Source organism: Zalophus californianus, chromosome 13 (assembly GCF_009762305.2).
Source record: "Zalophus californianus isolate mZalCal1 chromosome 13, mZalCal1.pri.v2, whole genome shotgun sequence".
NCBI lineage: Eukaryota > Metazoa > Chordata > Mammalia > Carnivora > Otariidae > Zalophus > Zalophus californianus.
The window spans coordinates 5,199,242-5,224,839 of NC_045607.1; the positions used below are offsets into that span (position 1 = coordinate 5,199,242).

General features: G+C 46.2%; 1 protein-coding gene across 8 annotated transcripts in view; it reads right to left on the reverse strand.

Annotated features, from left to right (window-relative positions):
• Positions 1–392: 392 nt before the first annotated feature.
• NUP214 (nucleoporin 214) overlaps positions 393–25,598 on the reverse strand; it is a 101,618-nt gene continuing 76,412 nt past the window's right edge. For 7 of the 8 annotated variants that reach the window (XM_027614895.2, XM_027614898.2, XM_027614894.2 and 4 more), the window contains 6 exons: positions 16,616–16,769; positions 9,451–9,603; positions 5,090–5,261; positions 3,008–3,147; positions 2,151–2,175; positions 393–1,626 (listed from right to left, as the gene is read on the reverse strand). In XM_027614895.2, coding sequence (XP_027470696.2) covers positions 1,593–1,626; positions 2,151–2,175; positions 3,008–3,147; positions 5,090–5,261; positions 9,451–9,603; positions 16,616–16,769 — 678 coding nt within the window. In that variant the 3' untranslated portion in view covers positions 393–1,592. The remainder of the gene's footprint in view (positions 1,627–2,150; positions 2,176–3,007; positions 3,148–5,089; positions 5,262–9,450; positions 9,604–16,615; positions 16,770–25,598) is intronic. The other variant, XM_027614896.2, reaches the window with a different exon arrangement.

Sequence of the window (25,598 nt, forward strand, 5' to 3'; positions counted from 1 at the left end):
TGGTAAGCAGCTCAAGTCGAAGCTCTCTGAGAGGCAGATGCCCTGACTGATAGGAGGCACAGACAGACCCCTACTCTTTTCTCCTGCCGCACCGGGGACCTAATCCTGGTTTGGGGTTCCTGAAACCCAACAGTGCCACACGATGATACTCCTCTTCTGAGGGGCCTAAGAACCAGGGAGCCCAATGCCCTGGGGGCATCCGGGCCCAATTTCAGGACTATCGAGCCACGGTCTGCAGGACTGGGGCTCGAGGGCCTGTACTTCACACAGAACCTCCAGGCCAGTGTCGCAGAGGAGGACGACAGAGCGGGCTGTGGCACAGGGGTCCCACCCCCACGCCCACCTGCCCCTACGGAACCAGTGAGACCACACTGTCACGGGACAGATATAGTCACATGGAAAACTTTTATTAAAACTTTTTAAAATAGAACTTTCCAATATGTAAAACTCCAAACAACCCTTCCTGACCCTCCCCTGCCACGACCCGAGCCAATGCATGGTCGCATCCCTGCCCGACGGATGTGAGGCAGTCCTTGTTTGTCGGCAACTGCCTAGGACACCACAGGCCCAAGAAGTGAAACATGCCCAGACCTGAAAGCTACTGCACTTCACGTGCTTTGATAAGACTGAAGTTGGGGTCCCTCCGCCACGCCGGCAAGCACGTGACTGTGGTGTTGGCTCGGCTCCAGGCCTGCCCCAGGGTTATCTGCACTGCGGTTCACAGGCAGCGGGCCAGGTATGGTGACCAGTGTCACGGTCACTGGAGATAAAGTCGCTCTTCTCCATCACGCCTCTCCAGAGTCGAAGAAATCAGCCATGGGACACACAGCCCCCAGAGCCAAACCAAGCAGACGAGCTGACGGGGCTGGTCCAAGGGCAGCGTCCCTGTCATCAGCGCCCACTTGCCTCTTTCCCATGCTCGTCTCAGGGCCACCTGTATTTCAATTTAAGGTGCCACGAGCTCTTCTGAAACTCAGCTCTTGCCTGCGTGAGGGAGTTCCTGGCCCTCCACCCAATCACAAGGCTGGTGCCTCAAGGGTCCTGATACCCAACAGCAGCAAGGGCACGAAAAGGAGATACCAAGTTATGGCCTCAAAAAGGTAGCTGGCCAGCACTCAACCTCTTCCCTGGGCAAGGGCGTAGGCAGGGGAGAGCGGGTCACGGGAGAAGCTCCTGCCCACCCTCTGCGTGCATCCATCTCCTGCGTTGCTAACTTCTGGTGCCATCCTTGAAGACAGACACTGCTGGCTGGCGGAAGGCCAGGAAGGTTTCTCAGAGCCACAGCGATGAGGAAACCTCTCTGCCAGGCTGTGACCTGACATAACCCACATACATTCAGCATGGAAACAGACCAGAGTTTAATAGTGGGGGACCGACAGTGGGGGTGGGGGGGGCACGACAACCAACACGAAATCGAAAATAAAACAAACAAGCAATCAAGCATCTCTATAGAGTTTTGGTTTCTGCTGTTTCTTTCTGGGTGTGTGTTTTAGCGCAAATGTTCACGGGAAAGGACTGCTCCAGTGTGGCTCAGCGAAGAGGAGCTGAGAATGTAGTTGGTCACGGGAACTGAAAGGAACACCGACGCCCACTCAGCTTCTCCAGCCACCAAAGCCCTGGACAGACCTGCAAGGAAGCGCCGGGAGACAGGCAGATCAGCGATGCTCTGAGGAAGGGCTTCGGGGCTTATGCGACTGCCCGTGGGCCAAGTTCGGGACTCTGAAAATTTAATGTCATGCAATTCCACACAGCAGCACAGAGTGAGGATCAAAATGTAAGACTTGGTGATGGGCCTGGAGGCCTGCAGGGAGCACGAAGCGAAGCTTCTGAGACACTAACAGGGAACTAAGGAACAGCATCTCTCGGGTCCCGCCCTCCAGTCTTTGTTCATCAGAAGGCACACTCCTCTCTCTTACGCGTGGCCCTCGAGGAGGCCAGGCTGGGCACCTCCTGCTATAGTCCTGCCAAGATCAGCAGGTCCACGAAACCCAAAACCTGCCGCTGAACCCCATGCTTCCAGGACAAGCTTATAAAACAGGAAAAACAGATCAAATGTACAAACAGCGCAGAAGTTAGTAGTGTAGTGTTTTCACATACCACACACTCCTCCCTCCTTATTTAATGACTGGAAACTGGAGGTGGGTACTTACGAGTTGGATGATCCAAAGCTGAATCCTGAAAAAGATGGGAAGGGCGGAGGGAAGTGAGCACGCACACTCTCGAGAGGCGGAGGGGTGCCCCAGGCCCCACCGTGTCCCTCCCTTCACTCCCCATGGAGAGCCCCGCTGGGTGGCACAGGGAAGGTGAGGGGCCTTGTTGGCATTTCAGGGTTCTTCCCTCCCCGGCACCCACTGTGAGCAGTGGGTCCCTGGCACGGCACCTCCCGCTCAGCTGCCCCGGGGCCACATGGACCCCCTTCATTACGAAATCATATTTTTCTCTTTTCATCCACTTGCTGCTTCTTGGGAGAAGCAAGACACTTGGGTTCTAGGCCCGGCTCTGTGGCTCATTCTCTGGCCCTTTGCGCAAATGGGCCCCATGGGGTTTTTGTCTTCACTTGTAAAACAACAACGATGCCAGGCTTCTGTGCCTCATAAATGTGTTGTAGGGACAAAAAGCAGAATATACGTCTTCCACTATCTGAAGAAGCGAGGGTGCAACAAATCAAAGACATTTCATCAAGTCTCTACAGCTTATTGTTGGCATTTGCCGCCTTGGATTTTTTTTAAAACCAAGGTCTAGTAAGACAACTATTATTTTGGGTTCTTGTCTTGAGAGAAAAGTCAAGGCAGTTATGTCTTTCTTTGGTAAGAAATGGCACAACGTTACACATCTAATTAAAGCCTAAGAAGAACATTTTGTCTTTCACCCACTTTCAGCCTTCAAAATACTAAACTGAATCGCCAGGTAAAAATCATTCATTTCTTTGGGTGCAGAGGTGGGGGAAGGTGTTTACTAAAGAGAAGGCAGGAGGGACTACGGGAGGGAACCATGTCTGGTCACCTACCTCCTCCGCTTGATCCAAAGCCAGAGAATCCCCCGCTCTGGGTCCCAAAACCAGAGGTCTGTTGGGACAGTGATCCGAAAGTCGGAGCATTCTGACTTGCAAGGGTGCCGAAGGATGTGGTGTTGCTGCTGCTCCCAAACCTAGGTTCCAGGCAAAAAGCAGTTGGTGGTTTGCATGGCCGCACAGGCACCTGCTGCCCGGAGGCCTTGGCCTGCCCGCCACACACAAATCGAGGGGACATGCTTGGTTCAAAGTAGTGGCCTCTCAGAAAGAGCAGGCTAGAGCCCAGAGCAAATCTCAGCTTTGGGAAAGAAGACGACAGGAACTCAATACGAAAACCAACCAGTCCAGGGTATTGGCTTTACTCCACTGTCTGGAAATTCCAGGACATCTGGAAATCAAGCAGCACTACCCTTTTTGCTCTATCTCCAATAATTCTTGGATTTCATCCCATCATTTTAGCATTTCTCATTTATTGACAACCTTCTTCCCCCAGTTTTTTGTCTTCAGCTCCTCTCTGGATCTTGATCTACTGACTTTTCAGAACAAGATGAGGGGTCTTCTGGAAGCAGATTCTTGAAGCGGTCCTGACTGGTCCTGCTCTATTCCTACCCCTGCTCCAGGCTTCCCAAGAACAGCAGGAGCTCCTCAGACATCTGTCAGGGGCAGATCAGGGGCCTGGGGAAAGGCGATGGGCTCTTCTGGAGTTCTCATAACCGAGTCAGCACTTGTCAGCCGTCTTTGACAAAATGGAACTAACCAGCCAGTCAGGATTTATGTGGGTGAGCTCCCCCCGCCAAGGCAGAACATGACACTTTTCTACTAGTAAAGAAACTGGCAGGTTTCAAATAAATAAACTTCAAGATTCCCAGTCAACCCAAACCCTCCAACTCTGCAGGACTCTGTGCTGGGTGGTCACTGGAGACATCAGTGTCCACTGGAACGTGCCAAGAATGCTAGTTAAAAGTTGGTCCCAACTCTCCTTTAAAAGCTTTCCTTAACTTTAATTCTTGGGGTTTCCTGGGGGAAACTTAAAAGAACCATTAGTCTCTACATGAAATCCAGGAAGCAAATCTATCAACTCGCTCACTTTCTGGAAACTTGCCAGCATTTCCTCACCAGCATCTTTCATGGGGAGGGAAAGGGTATGAGTAAAAACATACTTCAGTTTACTTTCAAGATAAAGATGCTATCACCTCGCCAAGACTCACCCTAAGTACCCTGACCATTCCCCCAAACAAAGCTCCCACCCCCTCCCCGCGTCTCGAGCTTTACGCATCCCATGTCCTGCGCCCAGGGCCAGGTCCACCAGACGGTGACTTCAGATGCTAATATGTCCTCTGAACGAGGCACTTTGTAGTCATCACCACAGGCATTTTATCGTGACTTTGTGGTGTGGTGAAGGCTATTTTCGCCTTGAGGTTTTGGCAACCAGACTGAATTTCTGGGGCCCTTAAAAGCCAATCCCTAATATGGCATTTTCAAGGGAGGATGTGCACGAGGCGGTAAGAGCAGCTTTGAAAGCTGAACAGTCACGGAGACTCTGAAATGTGCAGGGGGGCCCAGTCAGTGTCCAGTGTCCCTGGGACTGTGACCCAAATACCCCCTCTGGGGGTCACAAGTGGAACAAGGGACACAAGGAGTGGTTTGCTCAAGGACAATGGGTTGACAACACAACAGTCCCAAGAGGAAAGAATGTGGCAAAAACTATTCATCTTGAATCTCCTGACAGAAGTCACCACACAAGGGGCAGGCCTGGCTCTAAAGTAGCCAGGACAGGACTTTCCTTAACTCATCCTGTAGTTCCACCAGGAGAACAGGGGCCTGCCAACCAGTACTCTATGTTTTCAGGCGATGGCAACACAGCTGGTGCCCACCCGCACACTTGACAGAGTCTGGCTTGGAAGAAGCGAGCCTTCCTCAGGGAGGAAGAGGCATCGTGGACTGACTTGTTCGTGGATTTTGAGGGAGGGGGGCTCAGCTCAGTCAAGAGTAGGGAAAACGCAAGAACTGTCTTTCCAAGCCAGGAGTACCGGGCCCTGTGCTTTCGGCCGTCCCCAGGTCCCTCCCCGGGGGGCTTACCCGAATCCTCCCGCGCTGGCAGCCGCAGTACCCTCTCCGAACACTTTGCCTCCCGTCGAGCCCAGAGGGCTTGTAAAGGCTGGGGCTGAACCGAATGCTGGCACCCCTCCAAACCCAGGGGATCCCCCAAAAGTAGGAGGGCTGCCAAACACTGGAGCAGCACCGAAGCCACCTGAGCAAAACAGAGGCAAACAAACAGGGAAAAAGAAAGGAGACAGGAAGAGAAGACAATGAGCGGTGAGAAACCAAATCAAAAGAAGAAGGAAAACAGGGGAAATAGGTTAGAAATTCAAATTCAAAAACCTGTGACTGGGGGCGAAAGCCTTTCTAAATACCAAACTACCCCCTCCATTTCTAGCAGAGGGGTCGTGTCCACCAGGGGAGCTCCTTGGAGCCCTAAGAACCCAGCAGATCCCGTGTTTGTCTGTGAGACCCTCGAGCCCTCCCATGGGCAAGCTGGAAGTGTCTGCTCCCAGTCTCATGGCATCAGATTATCACCAAGAACCAAGAACCAGCCTGGCGCATTTCTGACCCCTTCCCAGCCCCACTGCGCTGTTCTGAGGCTCCTCACTGAAAAAGCATTCTCGGAAACTCCGATCCCGGCCCAGGTGTCAAAGATGACAGATGTTGTCACTATCACGACACAGGCTAGGCTTCCAGCTGTGTGGAAACACACATTATAAAGCCAGAGGCTCAAAGTCTCCTCTCGGGGAGAACCTATGAACTGGGTTACAGAAGAGATGGAGAGGCGCACGGCACTGCTGCTCAGCCAGGGGCTTTTTATTTATTTAAAGCCTTACGGCTCTCACATCTCTCTCCACAGTCTCTCTGCACAGAATTTCTTACAAAATGCTTTCTCTGTGCAGTCAGGAGCTACTCCTCAATAAAAAAGCACACCAAATTTGCTCTCTGGAGGAAGGCTGCTGGATAAATGTGATAAAACAATCAAGCAGTCCTGAGGAGAGCCACCAGAGCCCCTGACGTCCCCTGCTGCTCACGTGAACAGGGGCAGAGGGGGCGGGGGGGCCGGTACACACGCAGGCCATCATGCTGACGGTCAGGTGCGCCGAGATGGCCTCCTCGGACTGGCAGAGATGCCCACTGGGCGGGAAGCCTGGCCACCCTTCTCTGACTATTCCTTGTGCTCCTGAGGGGGTTCTCAAACCCCAAGATTCTGTGTACATCATTTTAGGCTATGAGCTGAGACCCCCAGTGAGTGTCCACTGAACAGAATGGAATAAACTGGTATAAGAAATGTGCTCTAGAAAGGAGTATTTCTTAAAATGAGTACTGGCTTAAGAAGCCACGTGCTAAAGGGAATGACAGTGGCTTCGGCACAAGGAAAGGGGCGCCAGGGACACTATTCTCGCCCCTTGGGGAAAGTGAGTCCTGCTGTCAGAGACACGAATCAGGCCTTCTTACATAAGCATAATCACACCACAAGCTTCTGCTACCTGGATCAGGAAAGATCAGACTCTGGGTAGGAAAAGCTGTTAGCTGAATTCTTTCGTTATTTGTTATCTTGTGATTCAGTCACATGCTTATTATCATTGCTAGTGAAGATACTTCTTGCTAAGGCTCATGTTTGGGTTAACATTCTAGATTTTCAAACCTTGAGTGAAATTCCAAGCCATGATAATGGAGACTGTCGGGTTACAAATATAAGAGACTGGAAAAAAAAAAAAAGTGCTAAAAAACCCTTGCAGTTGAATTATTTACGACCGACCACAGATCTAGTTACACTTTCTTCCCAGACACACGCAGCTGGACCTGGTGCCTTGCGCACAATATTACTCCAACTTCTTGATGGAGGGCGAGTGAAAAATGAGAAGTCACAATGATACAGAAAGTAAACTGGACAGGGGAGAGGAGATTAAACATGCGTACACACACGTGTGCCACCCCTCCCCCCACATGCACACACACCACAGCCACACAACGCATACACATCTACCCTCACATACACACCCCACATATACACACACACCCCACGTACACACTACATTGACATACACAACACACACACACACACACACACACACACACAATATGCCCCCAAACAACAAACCTGGGTCATAGCTAAGTGAAACAGGAGGAAAATGGTCACTCTGGTATTATTTTTTGGAGACAGGCAACCCACTCCTGATGCTAGGAAGGACCTGATTTTATTAGATGCTACATTTTCACGATTCTCTTCTCCAGAAGAAAGAGAAATTCGCTCTCAATGATAATAAAATACCTGACTTACTGAGGGCCCCCTGCGTGCCAGGTATGGCACCAGCTGCTGTACAACACTCTGCCTTAACCCCCCCTCATCCACCTGGGGAGCCTACCTAGCAGGTGAGGGACAGGCTCCGAGAATGTTATCTGCCCAAGTTCAGCCAGCTGATTGTGGTAGCGCTGGGCTGAGTGACTCAAGAGAGCACCTACCACCTAACTGCATGAGTCAGCCTGCCTCCCTCTACCACAACTGGGGTGAGCCCGATGGGCTGGGCACGGTGGTGTGGGCCCACCTCTGTCCCCCTCGACAAGTAATCTCCAGCACTACTATTTCCTAAGGCAACTGTACTGAGGGAGGATGGACACTTCTGGAATTTTCCAAAGACCCATCAAAAATGGTCCATCTAACATCGTCATTCGAGCAAAAGGCCAATCGTGATGTCCTAGGCATTTGCACTGCCTGGGCAGGAAGGATGACTCCTTTATTTAAAGCAGCCTTTCCTTATGCTCAGGACTCTGTGGCACCTCCTTCTACAGCAGGAGAACTGCCACGAGTCCTACAGCGAGAGCCAAAGTGCCGGAAGCACAGGGGACATGGGCTGCCTCCACCCTCACTGTCACCCTTGTTGCTACCGGTTCATTCATCCCTTGTAGCTCTCTCGGTCTTCAGTCTGAGGGATTTCACGGGGCAAACAATCAAAGAGGAAAAGTATTCTGAAAGGGAGGAGGATACATTTTCTCTAAGACTAAAAAAAATAAAAGCATAAGATTCTCAAAGTCAATTGGGACCTGATTCCAGGATAAAGAACATAAAAAAACCACATGAATCAAAAACAAAAAACAAAACAAACCATTATCCAGTTCCTTAAAAAAAAAATAAATTAAGCCTCAATGAATAATGAATTAAAATTTCTTAGTCAAATGTTTTCTTTGTTAGCTAGGCCCCAGAGCTTTGTAACCTTTTCATTTTTAAATTCTTCACTGTGAGGAAGGCTGGGGGCAAAATAAAGCTGCAACGCTCATGTCCAGTGCATTTTAAATTCTAGGAAGAATCAAAAACTGGAAGGCAAAGACTAAGCCACCCGAGCCACAGGTCTGCGTAATGGAACACAGTGCATGGAAACCACAGCAATTTAGGTTCTAGAAGGTGGGATTCCAGGCATGGAATGTGGGGCGGTCCTAAGTCAGAGCCACCTACGCATCTGGTCCTCAGGAGGGTCCTTCCTCTGGAACTCACATAATTTCAAAGGCTCCCAAACACACGAGGGACAAGCATCCTGACCGCTCCCCCATGGGGAATCTGCTTTAAAGAACTCCTTTCTCTGCAAACATCCTCACCATCTCTGCCAGTGATTTTTTGGGGAAAAAAGTCTTTTCACACAATTTTCCACACAACAGGGGCAGGAATGCAGACCCTCTGTAGCTCTGAGACAGAAAGAGGACAGAGAGGCAGTTGACAGAAATGAAATATGTCTGTGTACCAAAACATGCATTGTTCCTTAAATTCTGAAATTATAAACGTCGTATATGATCACAGAAAAGTCACACTGTTCCCAAATGTATCCTTTACAAGTAATGCTGGGATAAAAAGTAATGCTGCTGGTGCTCTCTACTCTTGATCCCACTGGCGTGTTCTCCCCGTGAGAAGTAACCGCGCTGTGTACTTACAATAAGTGGATGTTGTATGCGGACACGTATATGTAATATATTTATTTATGTTATGCTCAAAGGTTAAAAAAAAAAAGTGACTTGAGAAAGAGGACAAATCAAAAAGACATAAAAACTAAGCAGACCACCTGTCTTGCCCATGACCACAAATGGGACCCAAGCTCTTCTCTGACTCTGGTGTTTTCCTGTTTATATTTTAGTTATCACTGTCTTGTATGTTCCTTAACTTTGGATGCTCTGCACTTGCTGAATATTTACATTCTTGCTTTTAACATGTCTCGGAGACCTAGAACAGTGTTAGGAACACAGTAGATGCTCAGTAAATATAAAAATGAATTGGGGAGAAAAAGTCACTTCATCTATACTCCAATCCTACTCTCTTGAGAGCCACCCTAGAGACATCTCCTTCCAGGTATCTACACATATGTAATATACACCTAAAAATAAACCACAGCTAATGAGTATCAGAGTACCTGTTTTATTTGGAGTAGAAAACCCGAAGCCTTGGGATGCCACACTTCCTCCTCCAGAGCTGAAAGTGCCGGCAGGTTTCTGCTCTCCAAACGATGAGCTGGCAAATCCACCAAATGTCTTGGCCCCACTGTTTCCGAATAGATTAGAGGTATCTAAAGAAAGGGGGAACATGTTGAGGGAGATCAGAGGTAGAAGAATGTCCTTATCTACTCTGAACAGAAAAGAAACTGCAACTAGGTGTTTGAGGAGAAGCAAGTGACAAGTCTGGAATTCAAGGGAGCCGAGCTGTGGTGAACACCTCCTGTGATTTGCCTGCATGTTGATGACAAGTTCTTAATCTCTGGGAGCCCAGGCTCCGGGTTCTATGGGCACACCATACAGGGGAGCTGCAGCAGGGCCCAGTGAAGAGGCTCCTTTGCAGAAACGTGTCTGTGCTCCCACACGTATCAGGTCTATCTACCAGCTTCCCACGAGACGGTTTTCTTCTGAAGAAGAGGGCTCCGTTTCATTCATCTCCTCACACGAAAACCAACTTCACGTTTTGTCGAGCTAGAGAAAATAAAAGTCGGAGCAAATCCGGAGCAAGCTTAATGGCTTCCAGCTTCCTGCTTTTATAGTCAGGATGGACATGTCTGCTGTTGCCCGATCTGCTCAGGGAATGGCAGCGAAACAAGAAAAACCATGATGCTCCTAACTCTGATCTGAGGGGAGCTAGAGATGTTCTGAAGGACGTTAAGAGGCAGCAAGACTTCCAGTCTGATTTCCTTTTCCTAAGCGGTTCAGTGAAGCCCTTGACCTTTCAGATGCTTATCTAGGTGGGTCACTCCCTCTACACACTGAAGCCACACCAAGACTGAAACGAATAAAGGAAACTAACTCCTAAAAACCAAGACGGGTAAGAACTGTTTTGTCGGTTACAAGAAATGCAAATCTGACCGGTAACACATAAGTAGCCAGAACCATATATACAGAAGCACTTGGGAACACAAACAGCACACTAGCAGGAATTTTTCTTTCACCCTTTTTTGGGGGGAGAGGGGAGGGACAACTCACACTTCCCCACTGTGTTTGGATGGGTTTTATTAAAGTAAATTTGCACGCAAAGAAGGCAGGGAGAAGCTGTCCCGAAACGGGGTCTAGGCCCAAAGGCACAGGCATAAGCTCCAGTGGGTAATGGAGAGTGCGTGCCACATCACCAAGTGAGAAGAGCAAGCATCTGCACGGGCGGGTCTTCCCCGACACCGATCAGGTGCTCTCCGGGAAGGTGATGGAGAGAAGTGGAGGGGAGCAAGTCACTCTCAAAGTCCAGTTGTTTGAAGAGGTGGTCCGCCACTAACCCGTCAATCCCAAGGCCCCCCATCTTGCTCTGCTGCCAGCCCCACCCCCGCGTGAGATGCGACTGTCAATACTTCCAGTTGCAATGCTCTTGGTCTACGATCCAGGAAGTGAACAGCCTTATCTCAGGGACATGACCACCTCGAATTTCTAGGCACCAATACACACAGCCCCAGGCCACCACATGGTCACCTGCTCTGTGAAACTCCTGCTAGCAGTTTGAGAGGCCGGCTAGGAGTGTGCCAGACACTGACGGCGGGAGGGGTTCACGAGCTCCTTTTCATCACCCCCATATGCGGTACCACGGGATTATCCATCTCCCTTTTGTAGAGGGATTCGTAGGGGGAGCCTACAAAATGTCCTTTTCTTTTTTTTTTAGATTTAGATCTAAATTTTATATTTAGATTTTTTTTTTAAGATTTTATTTATTTATTTATTTGACAGAGAGAGAGAGAGAGAAAACACAAGTAGGCAGAGCGGCAGGCAGAGTGAGAGGGAGAAGCAGGCTCCCATTGAGGAAGGAGGCCGACGCGGGGCTCGATCCCAGGACCCTGGGATCATGACCTGAGCTGAAGGCAGCCACTCAACCAACTGAGCCACCCAGGAGCCCCCAAAATGTCCTCTCGAACAGCCTGAGTTTTCTGTGCGCCAGCCTGGAGGCCACATTTTCTTCTTTCAGGGGCAGTACATTCTCGACGCTGGAGATGAAAAATGGGCTCCTCAGCCATTCCTTCACTTGGTACCTCAGGAACAGAGGGCTGCAACTTTCTGACTTTGTTAGTTATCAACGCGGCAAAAATTCCAAATAGCAAATCAATTCAAGTGTGAGATCTGGGGCTAGCTCTCCTCTTGGAGAAATCTGAGATACAGAGGTGAAATGATTTTACCGGGACGATGCTGGGAGACTGGAATGCCTGAAGTCAGAGAACACGGAAGTTTCCGGGCATCTTTCACCCCTTCACCTCCTTGAAACGCCTCTGTCTGAAGATGCTCACGGGCGCTACAGTGGAATGCGCGGGTGTTCTGCAGTCAGCCCTGGCTCAGGACACCTAATAGCCAGAGGCAAGGACTTCACCTTCCCAAGTCCCAGTTTCTTCTGAGAGAAAACGAGGCTAGAGAGGGGGGGTCCACATGGCTGCTGTGAGGATCAGATGAGCGGACGTGTGCAGAGTGCCTAGCTGGGCCGGTGGTGGATCCTCAGGAAATAGAACTTCCCCTCTGTTTCTTTAACTCTTCCTCCTACTACATCCCACTTGTGTTCAGTATAAGACACAGAGCAGATCAGCGGCAGAAAATGTAATCCTTTTCATTTTGCAAAGATCCTGAGAGTTAAACCAGTCAAGTTGTAACAGTTTTCGTTCGCAGTCTCAAGAGGAGCTCTGCATGTTGAAATGTTTTAGGATTTATTCAAGCGACTCTGAAGCAAAGTGGCATTAAACGAGGTCTGCTTCTCTGTTTCCACGGTCAACAGCGTGCTTCTCGGTTCTCTCCCAACAGCTCTAAAATAACACTGTCCCTGGCTCTTAAAATACGGCAAGTAAGAGGGTTATCTTGGTTGTTGGAACACTATGTCATCGTAGGAGATGCCTCTTCGGTTGTGGGTAGGGCAGCTGGAAGAAAGCCTGTCTTCACAGAGCTGGCTGGTGACTTCTATTCTCCGAGGTGGCGAGTCTAGGGACAACCGGCGTCTGCTCTGGGCTTCCCCCTGCTGGCACGACATGGGTCCTCCGGGTCTTTTATTTGGCAAAAAACACTTGCCTAACCCAACATCAGGGTCCAACCCTACTTCAATTAAATTATACCTGATATAAATTTGATATAAACACTATCACAGAGACTAGGTCCCATGTCATTCTGCGGGTCTAAAGTCACTAATTAGAATTTAACACACACTGAGAAGGGGGTTCCTCAAGAAGCTCTGGCCCAGGATACTTTCCAAGACATTTTCTTAAAGAACAGTTGTAGAGGGAGCCTTGTGGGCCCACAAGCTTGTCCTCAAATAGCTTCTTTATCCTCACGCAAGTATGTCTTTCAGATCTCTGAACAGAAAGAATGTGCTGAGGATGGTTCTAACCAGTGTCCTTAGGACAAGACTCGAGGAGGCAGTAAGTCCCAGGTAACAGTGTAGGGTGGTGCTGAATTTTAAGCGACCCCAGGGGTTAACCGTGTACCTCAGGTAGTCCCTGGGGGCAGAGAGCGCAGAAACCTTTATGAGGTGGGAGCTTCTGGATAAAGAACATGCCAACTCCCAGCAACAGTGTTCCTGGCTTGTCTTTCTCTGTCAGGGCAGAGGTCTAATGACTTCTCAGGGCTGAAGAGGGCAGCTTCAGGACCAGGCAGCCTGGAGCCCACATGTCACAAGGGAAACCTGCTGGCTGCTCAGTCTGTGCTCAGACCTCCGTCCGCACGGCAGCATGTTCGATGCCACCGAGAGCGAGCCCGAGGGCTGTCAGACAAGACACACCTGGGAGGACCCGCGCCCCGTTGCGAGGCTACGGGAAGATCTCAGGAGGCAAGGGGGTGGTCAGAGTCCTGCACACACACTCGGATTAAACCCTGGCTCCTCCTTAACGGCCGCTACCTCTGTAAGTCCATGTCCCTTCTCTGAGCCCATTTCCTTATTGGTAAAATGGGGGCAGTCACATCTAAAAGTCCTGTTGTAAGAAGCGGCCACCCCACCTACACAGAGCATCTGGTGCACAGTAGGTGGCCCATAAAGATCCGTTCCCTTCCACCTGATGTCACATGAAGGAATGGAACACGACGGCTGCCGGATTCCAGATGCAGGCGTAGACTTACAGTCACCCTTAAAGGAAGGGTAGGTTCGGCGGGTGGAGTAGAGGGAGCAGGGGAGCCCTGGCACTGAAGCGGGGAGAGAGGAGCGGCGTGTGTACGAAGGATGGCCAGCAGACAAACTGGCCAACGCAGAGGGAGCATGCTGGGGGAACAGAAAAGTGTGCGGGGCGGCTCACAGAGGGCCCAGACTTCCAAGCGGAGGAGCTGGCTTCACGTCGGTGGGAAGCTGCCGGGGGCTTTACGTAGGGAGAGAGGCAAAAGCAAAGCAGAGTTAAAAACACTCAGCTTGGCGTGAATGTCCACATGCCAGGGGAGGAGGCTGGAAGCAGGGAGGGGAGTCTGGAAACTACTGTGATAACCCAGATGACAATGGGGACATGCCTGCAAGGCCAGAGAGAAGCAGTAGAGAAGGAACCGTTTGAGAGGCAGGAAGAGAACCAGGAGAGTCGGTCTATCCAGCGCAGGAAAGATGTTGTGCTCAAAGTGTCAAATATTGCAGATTTACCCGAAGAGAAAGAGGCTGTCCCCAGTGGTTTGCAGAAAGCATCCTTAGTTCTGGTGAGGACAACGCCTGTCCCCAGATGACCTCTAGCTCCTTCTCCTCCTTCTCCTCCACCGTTCCTGCCCTTCTCCTGCACCTGGTCCTCTGCACTACAGAGGCTCCTGTCCCTTTCACTATCGAATCATACCTTCAGTTTTCAAAACAAAAGAATGTTTAAGTCTTCTGTACCTGAAACTTCTCTTACCATAAAAGTAAACTGATGATTTATAAAAAACCAATGTTTAGGAAAATGAAGACCAGCAGGTGTCTGGTATCAAGAATCTGGAATAATCCTATAAAAATATCTGGTTTAATTTTATTTATTTATTTATTTACTTATTTATTTAAAGGTTTTATTTATTTATTTGACAGAGAGAGACAGCGAGAGAGGGAACACAAGCAGGGGGAGTGGGAGAGGGAGAAGCAGGCTTCCCGCGGAGCAGGGAGCCCGATGTGGGACTTGATCCCAGGACCCTGGGATCATGACCTGAGCCAAAGGCAGATGCTTAACGACTGAGCCACCCAGGCGCCCCTCTGGTTTAATTTTAAACCAGAATTAAAGAATTGGAAAAACAGTGTGCCAGTGAACAACGGACTGGGGGTGCAGGAGGGCAGTGCTGACTTGCCCTGTCGTCCAATTCCCATGGGGCACACACTCGCATAACGGCAGAGTTCAGGCTGCCCGACATGAGGTCACCGGAGGCAGATTTGGAGAGGTGTGCACAGCCAGCTCTCACGAGCCAGGGCAAACCATCGTCAGTCCCCCACCAAGAGAAGGCAATTCTTTGACAGGTAAGAGCCAGGGCCTAGGAGATGAATCAGCCAGGAGGAAAGGGGATTTTACAAGGATATGACACACTTAAGTTTCAACAAAACTGGTTAGTAACACAATCTCACAGATGGTAACCTACCTACGGGAGAAACCCACGTTTCTAAGTAGCATGTTACCAAATGCTGCTTCTGCGCCAGATGCTGTTCCGTAGGCTACATATGCACTAGCAGAGTCCTAGATCTGCCACTTTCCGGCGCTGTGACTTAAAATCACCTCACCATTCCGGGCTTGATTCCTCAGTGGAAAATGGAGAGAATGCCACACAAGGATCCTGTTGTCCAAGTATGTGCTATGGAGCCCTGCGGTTCCATGCTGAGAGCTGGGTGCGGGTAGATGGGGAAACCACCCAGCATCTCTGGTTCTTGACCCCTACACTTCCAAGCAGACCTATTTTTACCTGTTTTACGCATCAGGATTCTGCTTAGAAGTTCATCTGCAGAAAGTGTTTTGAAAACTACTAGACTCAGTTTCTAGGATCCCTTCATTCTAGGATTCTTTTTTTTTTTTTAAGATTTTATTTATTTATTTGACAGAGGGCGCACAAACAGGGAGAGCAGGAGAGGGAGAGGCAGGCTCCCTGCTCAGCAGGGAGCCTGACACGGGACTCGATCCCAGGACCCTGGGATCATGACCTGAGCTGAAGGCAGATGCTTAACCAACTGAGCCACCCAGGTGTCCCTCATTCTAGGATTCTAAATTTCTCCCGGAAGACTGAGAGCTAAAGAACAAAAATTTCTGCTCATATAATTTCACAAGTGAAGAGGTCTGTGTCTCTTGACTCTAATCTTTTCTTCTGTGTTACTTAGGTGGACAGTGACATCAAAACAACTGATCAGTGACTCTGGAGACTCAGGACAGAGAACTCTGCTTGGAACTGCATGAGCCTTAACGTGAAGGGAGTATCTGTCCTGTCTGAGAACATTAGCTCCCGATTCTCGAGGATCTTGTGTTAGCACAGCAGATGAGAGATGCTCCGTGTGCAGCGTGGTAAAGGAGGGAAGCAGAGATGAAGATGACAGGCCCCCAACTTCCCATCTCAGCCTCCATCTGCAGCAGGATTTTTTATTTTTTTCAGATTTAAAAAAAAAAACAAATTTCTTTCATTTCTAACCACGAACAGACAGATCAACAAAGAATTTGAAAAATTAGCTGGAGAAAAAAGTGCCAGAATGATACAGCTTCATCTGAAATGTGAGAGATGAGAAATAACGAAGGCTCTGAGTTTTGGGTAACATTTCTCTGTGGCAGCTGAATTTTAACGCAAATTCAGAGAGAGTACTACACAACGAAAATCCAGATGCCCCTTCTCCAAGCACACCCAGCTTGCTCTGCTGCTCTCATTTATGCCTGTCCGCTTGCATTCACTTCATTTCAACCCTAAGAAACAGAGCGATGTGGGCCTTGGGAGAGAAGAGGGGAGGAGCTCAGTGCACAGACACTCACCCTGCAACTCTGATGTCTTTTCATGATTATATAGGACATCTCATTAAAAAACCAAAAATCAAAATCAAAACAGATCACACTGCTTTGATCCGTATATTAAACAGGCCTTCTAAACCCCCTCTTTCCTTTCTACACTTGTCACCAAAGCTCTGCTCGCACCACAGGGATGACAATGGCATTATGGGGCCAAGGGACTGGGAAAACGGTCTCAACTTACTTGGGGTGGCTGCCGATCCAAAGCCCCCGCTGGCCGAGCTGAATGGGTTTTTGTTGGCTGCATCCTGGCTGGGTTTCCCTCCAAGGCCACTGAAGAAACCTCCCCCTCTTCCAGTGTTTCCAGACCCAAACACGTTCCCACTGCAAGAGGGCTGCTGGAAAACAAAAGGGGCAGGAAGCGAGATAGGATGAGAGGTCATCGTCAAACGGCAGGCCACATCCGCGGAAAGAAGGCGCTCACCACTGGGACAAAGGGAAAAAGCAATAGGACTCTGATTAGTTCTGGGACGGATGCTCTAACACCCACAAAAGAAGCTGGACTCTGGACAGGGACTTCCTACAAATCAGAAGTTCTCCAGCTATTCCATGTTCACAGTTCTCCGAAAACATGATTTATGGGAGGAGGGAACTTTGAATGTTTATCTGCCCTGCTGCCTCCAGTCTCTGCTTGACACAATGCCAGGGGCAGGAAAGCCAGCCCCTCAAGAGTTCCCCCAAATGAGAAAGTTTAAAAACATTTCTAGGCAATTATGAACACGACTTATTTTGATTCCTCCAGGATTTGGCTGAACTCATCAGCAACTGATGAAAAGTGATTTACACTGTCTTTTCTCCTAATTTGTGCACTTTTATTTCATAATGACTTTCCCATACTGCAGAAATAAGCTTAAATTAGCTCCATTGTTGAAATGATGACCATAGCTGAATTTTGTCCAAGTCTGCAAATCTTATGCTCAGAGGATGCTGCTAACTTAGGGTGCGTGCTGACTCAAAGCTGTCTCAGGCACCACACACTTTATTTCTGTTTGGAAATTGGTTCTCTAAGAAAGACCAGTGTAGACTCGAGGGACCATTAATATTAGTTACGCGTAATGTCTTCTTGGCTGATGATGTAGAATAAGATAGGCTTTTAGAAATGGGTCACTGTGGGGGCGCCTGGGTGGCTCAGTCGGTTAAGCATCTGCCGACTCTTGACCTCAGCTCATCAGGTCTAGATCTCAGGGTCGTGAGTTCAAGCCCCGCACTGCGCTCCACACTGGGTATGGAGCCTACTTCAGAAAAAAAGAAAAAAGAAAAAGAAAAGGAGAGAGAGAAATGGGTCACTGTGCACAGGAACCTTATAGAAGTGTCTTTCAAAGGCGGACACAGAGGTGCAGAAGTCCATCCCCTGTAAAATGGGAATAATGAACTACCTACCTCAAAACAACGAGTCAATTAAATGTGCTGAGAAGCGTGACGCACTTTAGAATAGCGCCTGAAATATAAGCACAGGCTCAGAAAACAGCTGCTGTTTAGTATTTTAACAGTGATAGTAACAGACCAATGACTGAGCACTTTCTAGGTGCCAGGCATTTTTCAAACACTTCATACTTAAGTCACCCCTCCAGTGGGCCACCTCTGGAAACCCCCCCAGGGCATCCCCTCAGGAGCACAGCCACCACCCGGGTCTGAGCCACCAAACCTCGACTTCTTGCCTGGACTACACAACTCAACCGACATCCTGCTTCCACTACAATCTATGTTCACACAGCAGCTAGAATAACATCTATGAATGGCAGTCAGATCATTAAACTCATATTTAAAAATTCTACAAGACCCTACACGATCTGGCCCCTGGCCACCTCTGACATCATCTTTTATCATCTCTCCTCCCCTCTTCCCCCAACATGGTCCAGTTAGCCTGGTCTTTTGTACTTGAATACGACAGGCTAATTTTTACTTGAGGGTGACTGTACCTAAGGCACTTATACTTGTCTCCAACTCCCTCTTTTTTCCCCCTAAATTTCTTTAAAACAACAGTAAGTTTACTACAACCATTTAATGACGCTTTTTTAAAAAAGATTTTATTTATTTATTTGAGAGAGAGAATGAGATAGAGAGAGAGCATGAGAGGGGGGAGGGTCTGAGGGAGAAGCAGACTCCCTGCTAAGCAGGGAGCCCGATGTGGGACTCGATCCCGGGACTCCAGGGTCATGACCTGAGCCGAAGGCAGTCGCTCAACCAACTGAGCCACCCAGACGCCCCTAATGACGCTTTTTAAAACCTGGCATCCATCCAATCATAAAAGCTTTGCTAACTAGTAGCCAGACTTTGAAAAGAAGGGAGACATGGCAACGAACCAGCAGCATGTAGAAAATATCAGACACTGTAGCTGACTTCCACGCATCAGACTGGAACAAAGTCAACTGCCAATATGTGGGTATTTTCACCCTACCAAAAACTGGGAATTTCAGATGGTTTAACCTAAATTGTAAAAATAGGATTTGAAAAATAGTGACTATCTAAATGAACAGAAGGGGATCACAGAAGTGAATGTGAATTGATAGCTACTGCATCCTCATAAATAGGTTAGAGAGAGTCCCGTTCATTTTAATCGCAATAAATTATAATAGTTTTAAAATTTTAAATTATGGAAAATCTCAAAAGTGTACAAAAAGTAGACAGAAGAATATAATGCTCCTACCCCATGCCCATCACCCAGTTTTAATGAATTCATGGCCAGCTGAGTTTTATCTATACCCCATCTACTTCCCCTCATCTTTTATTAGCATGAAGCAAATCCTAGACATCTTCTCATTTGAACCACTGATGTTTCTAATATAATCTCTAGAACATAAACCATAACCTTACCATTATCATGCCTAAAAAATTAACAATTCTTTAATATCATTAAATAGGGAGGTAGTGTTCAAGATCCAAGCTCATAATGTTGCCAAAAAAAAAAAAAAAAATCAAATCTGAATCTCCTCAAACCTCCAGACCCAACCCCCACTTCACAGGAAGTTAACCAAGGACAGGGGACCAAGTTAACCTAGGAGCTGTAACACAGGAATGCAGTCAGCAATCAAACCATAGGAAATTCTACAGAACAACTGAATTATGAGAAACAACAAGAGGAAGAGAGACACGGAAGGGTTATCTATAGAGAGACACTCAGGAGACCTATCAAGCGGTCTCAACGTGTGGACTGGATTTGATCCTAATTCAAAGAAACAAATATAAAAAGGAAAGGGAGACACTGATGAGACTTCCTCAGAAAGGCATTTCCTGACTATGTAACCTAAATCCTTCTTCCTGATTACTGCTTTATTCTCTTCATAGTACTTAAAACTCTCTGAAATTAAACTATTTTAATAAGGACTCTCTCCATCAAATGTAATCTTCCAATCCATGAACACTGGATATCCTTCCATTTATTTAGATCATCTTTAATTTCTTTAAACAATGTTTTATAGTATTCAGAGTATGTTTTACACTTGTTTTGTTAAATTTATTCCTAAGTATCGTACCCGTTTTGATGTTATTGAAAATGGAATTTTCTTACTTTCACTTTCAGATAGTTCTTTGCAAATGTATAAAAACAGAACAGGCTTTTGAAATTTTAATCTTGCATCCTGCAACTGTGAACCCATTTATTAGTTCTAACAGTATTTTAGTGGATTCCTTAGGATTTTCTATATATCCGATCATGTTATCTGCAGATACAGAGTTTTAGTGTTTCCCTTCCAATCTAGATGCCTTTTATTTCATTTTCTTGCCTAAATGACCTGGCTAGAATCAACATATGCTTTTGAGATTCATCCATATTGCTGCATGCATTGGTCATTCTTCCCTTTATACTGCTGAGTAGTATTCCATTATAGGAGTATGCTGGTGTTTACTATTCTCCTGCTAGACATTTAGACTATTTCCAGGTTTTGGCTGTCATAAACAAAGCTGCTATAAGCATTAAGTCTTTTTGTGGACCTAGATTTTCAGCTCTTTTGGGTAAACACCTAGGACTGGAACTGCTAAACCACACAATTAGTGTGTATTTGACTTAAATTGCCAAATGATTTTCCAAAATACCATTTTATAATCCCACCAGCAACACATTAAGAGATCTATTTGCTCCAATCTCCACATTTGGTTTTGTTAGCTCTTAAATTTTAGTAATTCTAGCAGCTTTGGAGCAGTGTCTTACTGTGGTTCCAATTTGCATTTCTCTGATGACTAATAATGGGGGGCAAGTTTTCACATGCTTATTGGCCATTCATATACTTTGTAAAGTTATCTGTCTCCAAGTACTTTGCTTAGTTTTTAAAGTTCTTTATATATTCTTTTTTTTAACATTTTATTTTTTTTAAGATTTTATTTATTTATTTGAGAGAGAGAGTGAGAGAGAGCATGAGCAAGGGCAGAGAGCATGAGCATGGGCAGAGAGAGGGACAAGCAGACTTCCCGCTGAGCAGGGAGCCTGACTCGGGGCTCGATCCCAGGACCCCGAGATCATGACCTGAGCCGAAGGCAGATGTTTAACCTACTGAGCCACCCAGGTGTCCCAAGTTCTTTATGTATTCTTTACATATTCTGGACAGAAGCCCTTCATTTGATACATGTATTATAAATATTTTCCCCCTGTCTATGCCCTCCCTGCCTTTCATTTCATAACATTTTGATTAGCATTACTTTTTTTAAAAATTTTTTTATAATTAGCATTACTTTCTAATTCTGATGGAGTCTACTTTTAAAATTTTCTTCTTTTATGATTAAGTGCTTTTTGGGTTCTAAGAATTTTTTTTTTAAAGACTTTATTCAACAGAGAGAGAGAGAGAGAGATCACAAGTGGGGGGGATGGGGGGAAGGGAAAGGGAGAAGCAGGCCTCCGGCCGAGCAGGGACCCCAATGTGGGGCTCGATCCCAGGACTCTGGGATCACGACCTGAGCCGAAGACAGACACTTAACCAACTGAGCCACCCAGGTGCCCCTGGGTTCTAAGAAATCTTTACCTCATAACGGTTTCTTAACAGTGGCATTGACATCTGGGCTGGGTAATTCCTTGTTTTGGAGGGTTATGGAATGTTTAGCAGCATTCCTAGCCCTAGATGCTAATAGCATCCCCTACTCATGAGGACCAAACAGGCCTCTGGACATTGCAGTTGTGAAATTCCTCATGGGGGTGGGGAGTGGAATTGATACCATTTAAGAACCACTGGTCTACGTGAAGAGGGCAAAGATATTCTCTGCCTTTTTGCTCTGATTGCCATATATTTAACATCTCCTCACAACCATACAGATACATTGTTTTCCTGTATGGCCTGAGTCTTTTTAGCTGCTTTAAAATTTTTCTCTTTGTATTTAGTTTTCAGAAGCTTATCTATGATGGGTCTAGGTGTGGTCTTCTGCTATTTATTCTGTTTAGGGTTCACAGAGTTTCTTGGATTTCTGGATCCTTGTTTTTCAATACATTTGGAAAAGCTTGGTCATTTTTCTTCAAATATTTTTTGTCTACTCCATTCTGTCTCCTTTCCTTCAAGGACTCTGATTACCAATAAAACAGACTGCCTGATACTGTATTACATAGGTCATTAACGTTCTGCCCAGTGGTTTTCTCAGTCTCTCCAAGTTTCACTCAAAAAATTTTGTTTACTCTACATATATATTAATTTTAAGTAGGCTTCACGCCCAATGTGGGGCTTAAACTCACAACCCTGAGATCAAGAGTTGCACACTCTACCAACTGAGCCAGCTGGGGCCCCCATTCTGAGCTTCGTTTTAGATAATTTCTACCCTGACATGTGTTCAAGTTCACTGTTCTTCTGTAGTACTCACTCTGCTGTTATACCTAATAATTTTTTATTTCAGGTACTAGATTTAAACTTCAGATACAGATCAAGACTTTCTATTTATTTTTATAATGGCCAATTCTCTGCCGAGATTCAACCATTCTTTTCTTCTCCTCTAAATCCTTGAGCACAATAGTTACAATAGTTATTTTAAACTCTCTGCCTGCTAGTTCCACTATCCAGATCATCTACAGGTTGTTTCTTGCTGTTTTCTAAAATACAATTGTGGGTGGCCCCTTTTATTTTTGCTTTTGCATATATTATACATACTATATATGCGACATGTGTAAAACATATACATACATGTATTTTTTGGTATATAAGACTTTGCATGTAGAACAGCGGTGTGCGGATTGAAGAACACTGTTTTTCCTACATCATGAGAAACCTCTCTTTCATCTGTATCCCAAAGTCAATATGCAATTATTCATATTTCACTAAGTGTTGAGTTGATCTGGAAATGAGTCAAAGATTGAAGAATGAACTTACCTCTGTGTTTGCTTAGGGTTTAAGTTATTTGTCTTAAGGTTGAGCCTGGAGCCAGGAGGCAGGTGGGCTGCAGTGTTACCTTTGGATTCAACAGTTCCGGGCAGTGAGAGATTGCAGGACTGCACAAGTTCTGCTTTTCGGTCCTGCCTCTACTTTCCTTCTCTTAGCAAAAGTCAGGGAGGGGTGGATAGGGAAGATTTTTATACTGAACAAATTACTGTTGTACTTGCAAGTCTTTCAGACCCAATCTGTTTGTTTTTTTTTTAAACAAAAGAGCTCTATTAGGATACAATCCATATCCCATAAAACTCACTGATTTTAAAGGATAAAATTCAATGGTTTTTGGTATATTAACGTTATTAAGTTAAAATTGCGGCAAACTATCATTTTGTCATTTTAACCACGTAAGCATACAATTCAGCGGCATGAATTATGTTCACAAGGCTGTGCAGCCATCATCACTACCTATTTCCAGGATTTTTTTCATCACCACAACCAAAATTCTCAACCACTAAGCAGTAACTCCCATTCCTCCTAACAGCCACTGGTAATCTCTAATCTACTTTCCTGCTCTATGAATTTACCTATTCTAAATACTTCATGTATGTGGAATCATACATTATTTGTCCTTTTATGTCTGGCTTATTTAGCATAATGCATTCGAGGTTCATCCATGTGTAGTATGAATCAGGACTTCTTCCCTTTGGAAGGCTGAATAATATTCCATTTTCTATATAGACCGTATTTTGTTTATCTAGTTATCTGTTGATAGACATTTGGGCTGTTTCCTCCTTTTGGCTGTTGTGAGTAATGCTGCTGTGAAGACTGGTGGAAAGTGAGTCTTTGACTTCCTGCTTTCAATTCCTTTGGGTATATACCCAGTAGTGGAATTGCTGGGTCATATGGTAATTCTATGTTCAGCTTTTTGAGGAACCACTGACCTGTTTTCCACAGTGGATGCACTATTTTACATTTCAACCGGCAATGTTGGGTTCCATTTTCCCCACATCCTTGTCAACATCTATTATTCTCGGGTTTGTTTGTTTTTTAAATTATAGCCACCAACTGGACGTGGAGTGGTATTCTCATTACGGTTTTGATTTTCATTTCCTAATGTTTAATGGTATTGGTCATCTTTTCACGTGCTTATTGGTCATTTATTTTGCTTGCCCCCATTGTTGCCAATAACTTCTTCTGGCTTCTTCTCTAGCCAGTACATTTCTTCCTCAGTCTTCAGCAAGGCCTCTCTTCCACTTCCCAATCTGAGACCTGACACGTGCCCCCAGAATCTGCTATACCATTACACTCACCTACAATGGGCTCCCCTCTCTCTGGAAATGAATTCCACAAGGCTTTCTGCCACTCTTGGGTCCCACTATGAGATTATATTTTCCAAAGATGGTCACAGCAATATTTCTAGACTCATGTGCTCTTCTAAGAGGTGAAGTCTATTGCCCTCCTTTTACACCTGGATGGGATTTTATGACTGCCTTGAACAAGAGAATGCAACATAAGTGATGCTCTGTGACTAGGTCATAAAAGGTTATATATTTTCTGTCTGGCTCCCTTTCTTTTTTGAAATTTCTCCTTGGAATCCAGCCACTACATTGTGAGGAAGCCCAGGCCACACAGAGAAGCCAAGAGCTCCAGTTTAGTTCTGAGCCAATAGCAAAACCAACCACTGGATATGGATATATATATATGCCACTAGGTTTGGGGGTCAGGTGTTACACAGCACCAGAAAATTCCAATATCCAAAGGATAAGTGTGATTATTACACTATCTGGATTTTGCTTTGTGTTGTAACAGGAGTTAAGGTATTCTGCATCCTAGCCAGAATCTGCCTTGTATCCTTAGATATTTCTGGGAACACTCCTATCAACTGAAAATTCATTCATTTTTACAGTGCTTATCATGTGCTAGACACAGTCCTAGGAACTGAGGATACAGCAATGAACACAACACAGAAGGCCCCTGTCATCAGGAAAAAAATTACTGACTTGAATTTCTGGCCCCTCCAATTGCAAACATAATTTCTATGACGGAAGAATATGGGGGGGGGGTGGGGAGGAGTAACCAATACAGAGTTGATCACAGTAAGTTTTCTGTTTCTTAGCTTAACATCATGCCTGTGAGTCCCCCGTGCCACTCCAGGTTAGTCATTGTCATAGCTGGATAAAATTCTATAAAATACTACAAATTCATCTACCCATTGGAGTACTGGTCAACATCCAGTATTTGGTTACCAGAACCAGTTTTTGGTTACCAGAACACTGTGGCTACGAGCACCCCTATATCCTGGGGACTGTGTGCATGAATTTCTCTAAAGAACACACCTAGGAGTTGGAATTGCCAGTCTCCGTTGGATCACACCAAACTATTTTCCAAGGTGGTTGTACCAAATGACACCCTGGCCAGGAGTGAATGCAAATTTCCTTTGTTCTGCATATTCGCTGGCATTTGGTATCACTGGGCTTTGAATTTTTGCTATCGTATGGGTGTGTATCTCTTTGTTGGTTTAATTTGTATTACTAATTGACTGTTTCTTGGTCTTCTGGCTAACCCTTATTTACTTATTATATTTTATTTCTCCTTTAAAAAATTGTGATAAAATATTCATAAAACTTACTGACTTCAGCATTTTTAAGTGTACAATTCAGTAGCATCAGGTAAGTTCACAATGCTGTGCAACCATCTTTTTTTAATGAAATCTTCTGCCTATTTTCTTTCTATTGTGTTTAAGTTCACAGATTTTATGTGTAGAGAGCTCAGTGAATTTTGACATGTGTTTGTAACAGATCAAGATAGAAAACATTGTTTTAGAACTTTGGAAGGCTCCTCTGTACCCCATGTTTAATGCTCTAAGAGTAACCACTATTGTAATTTCTA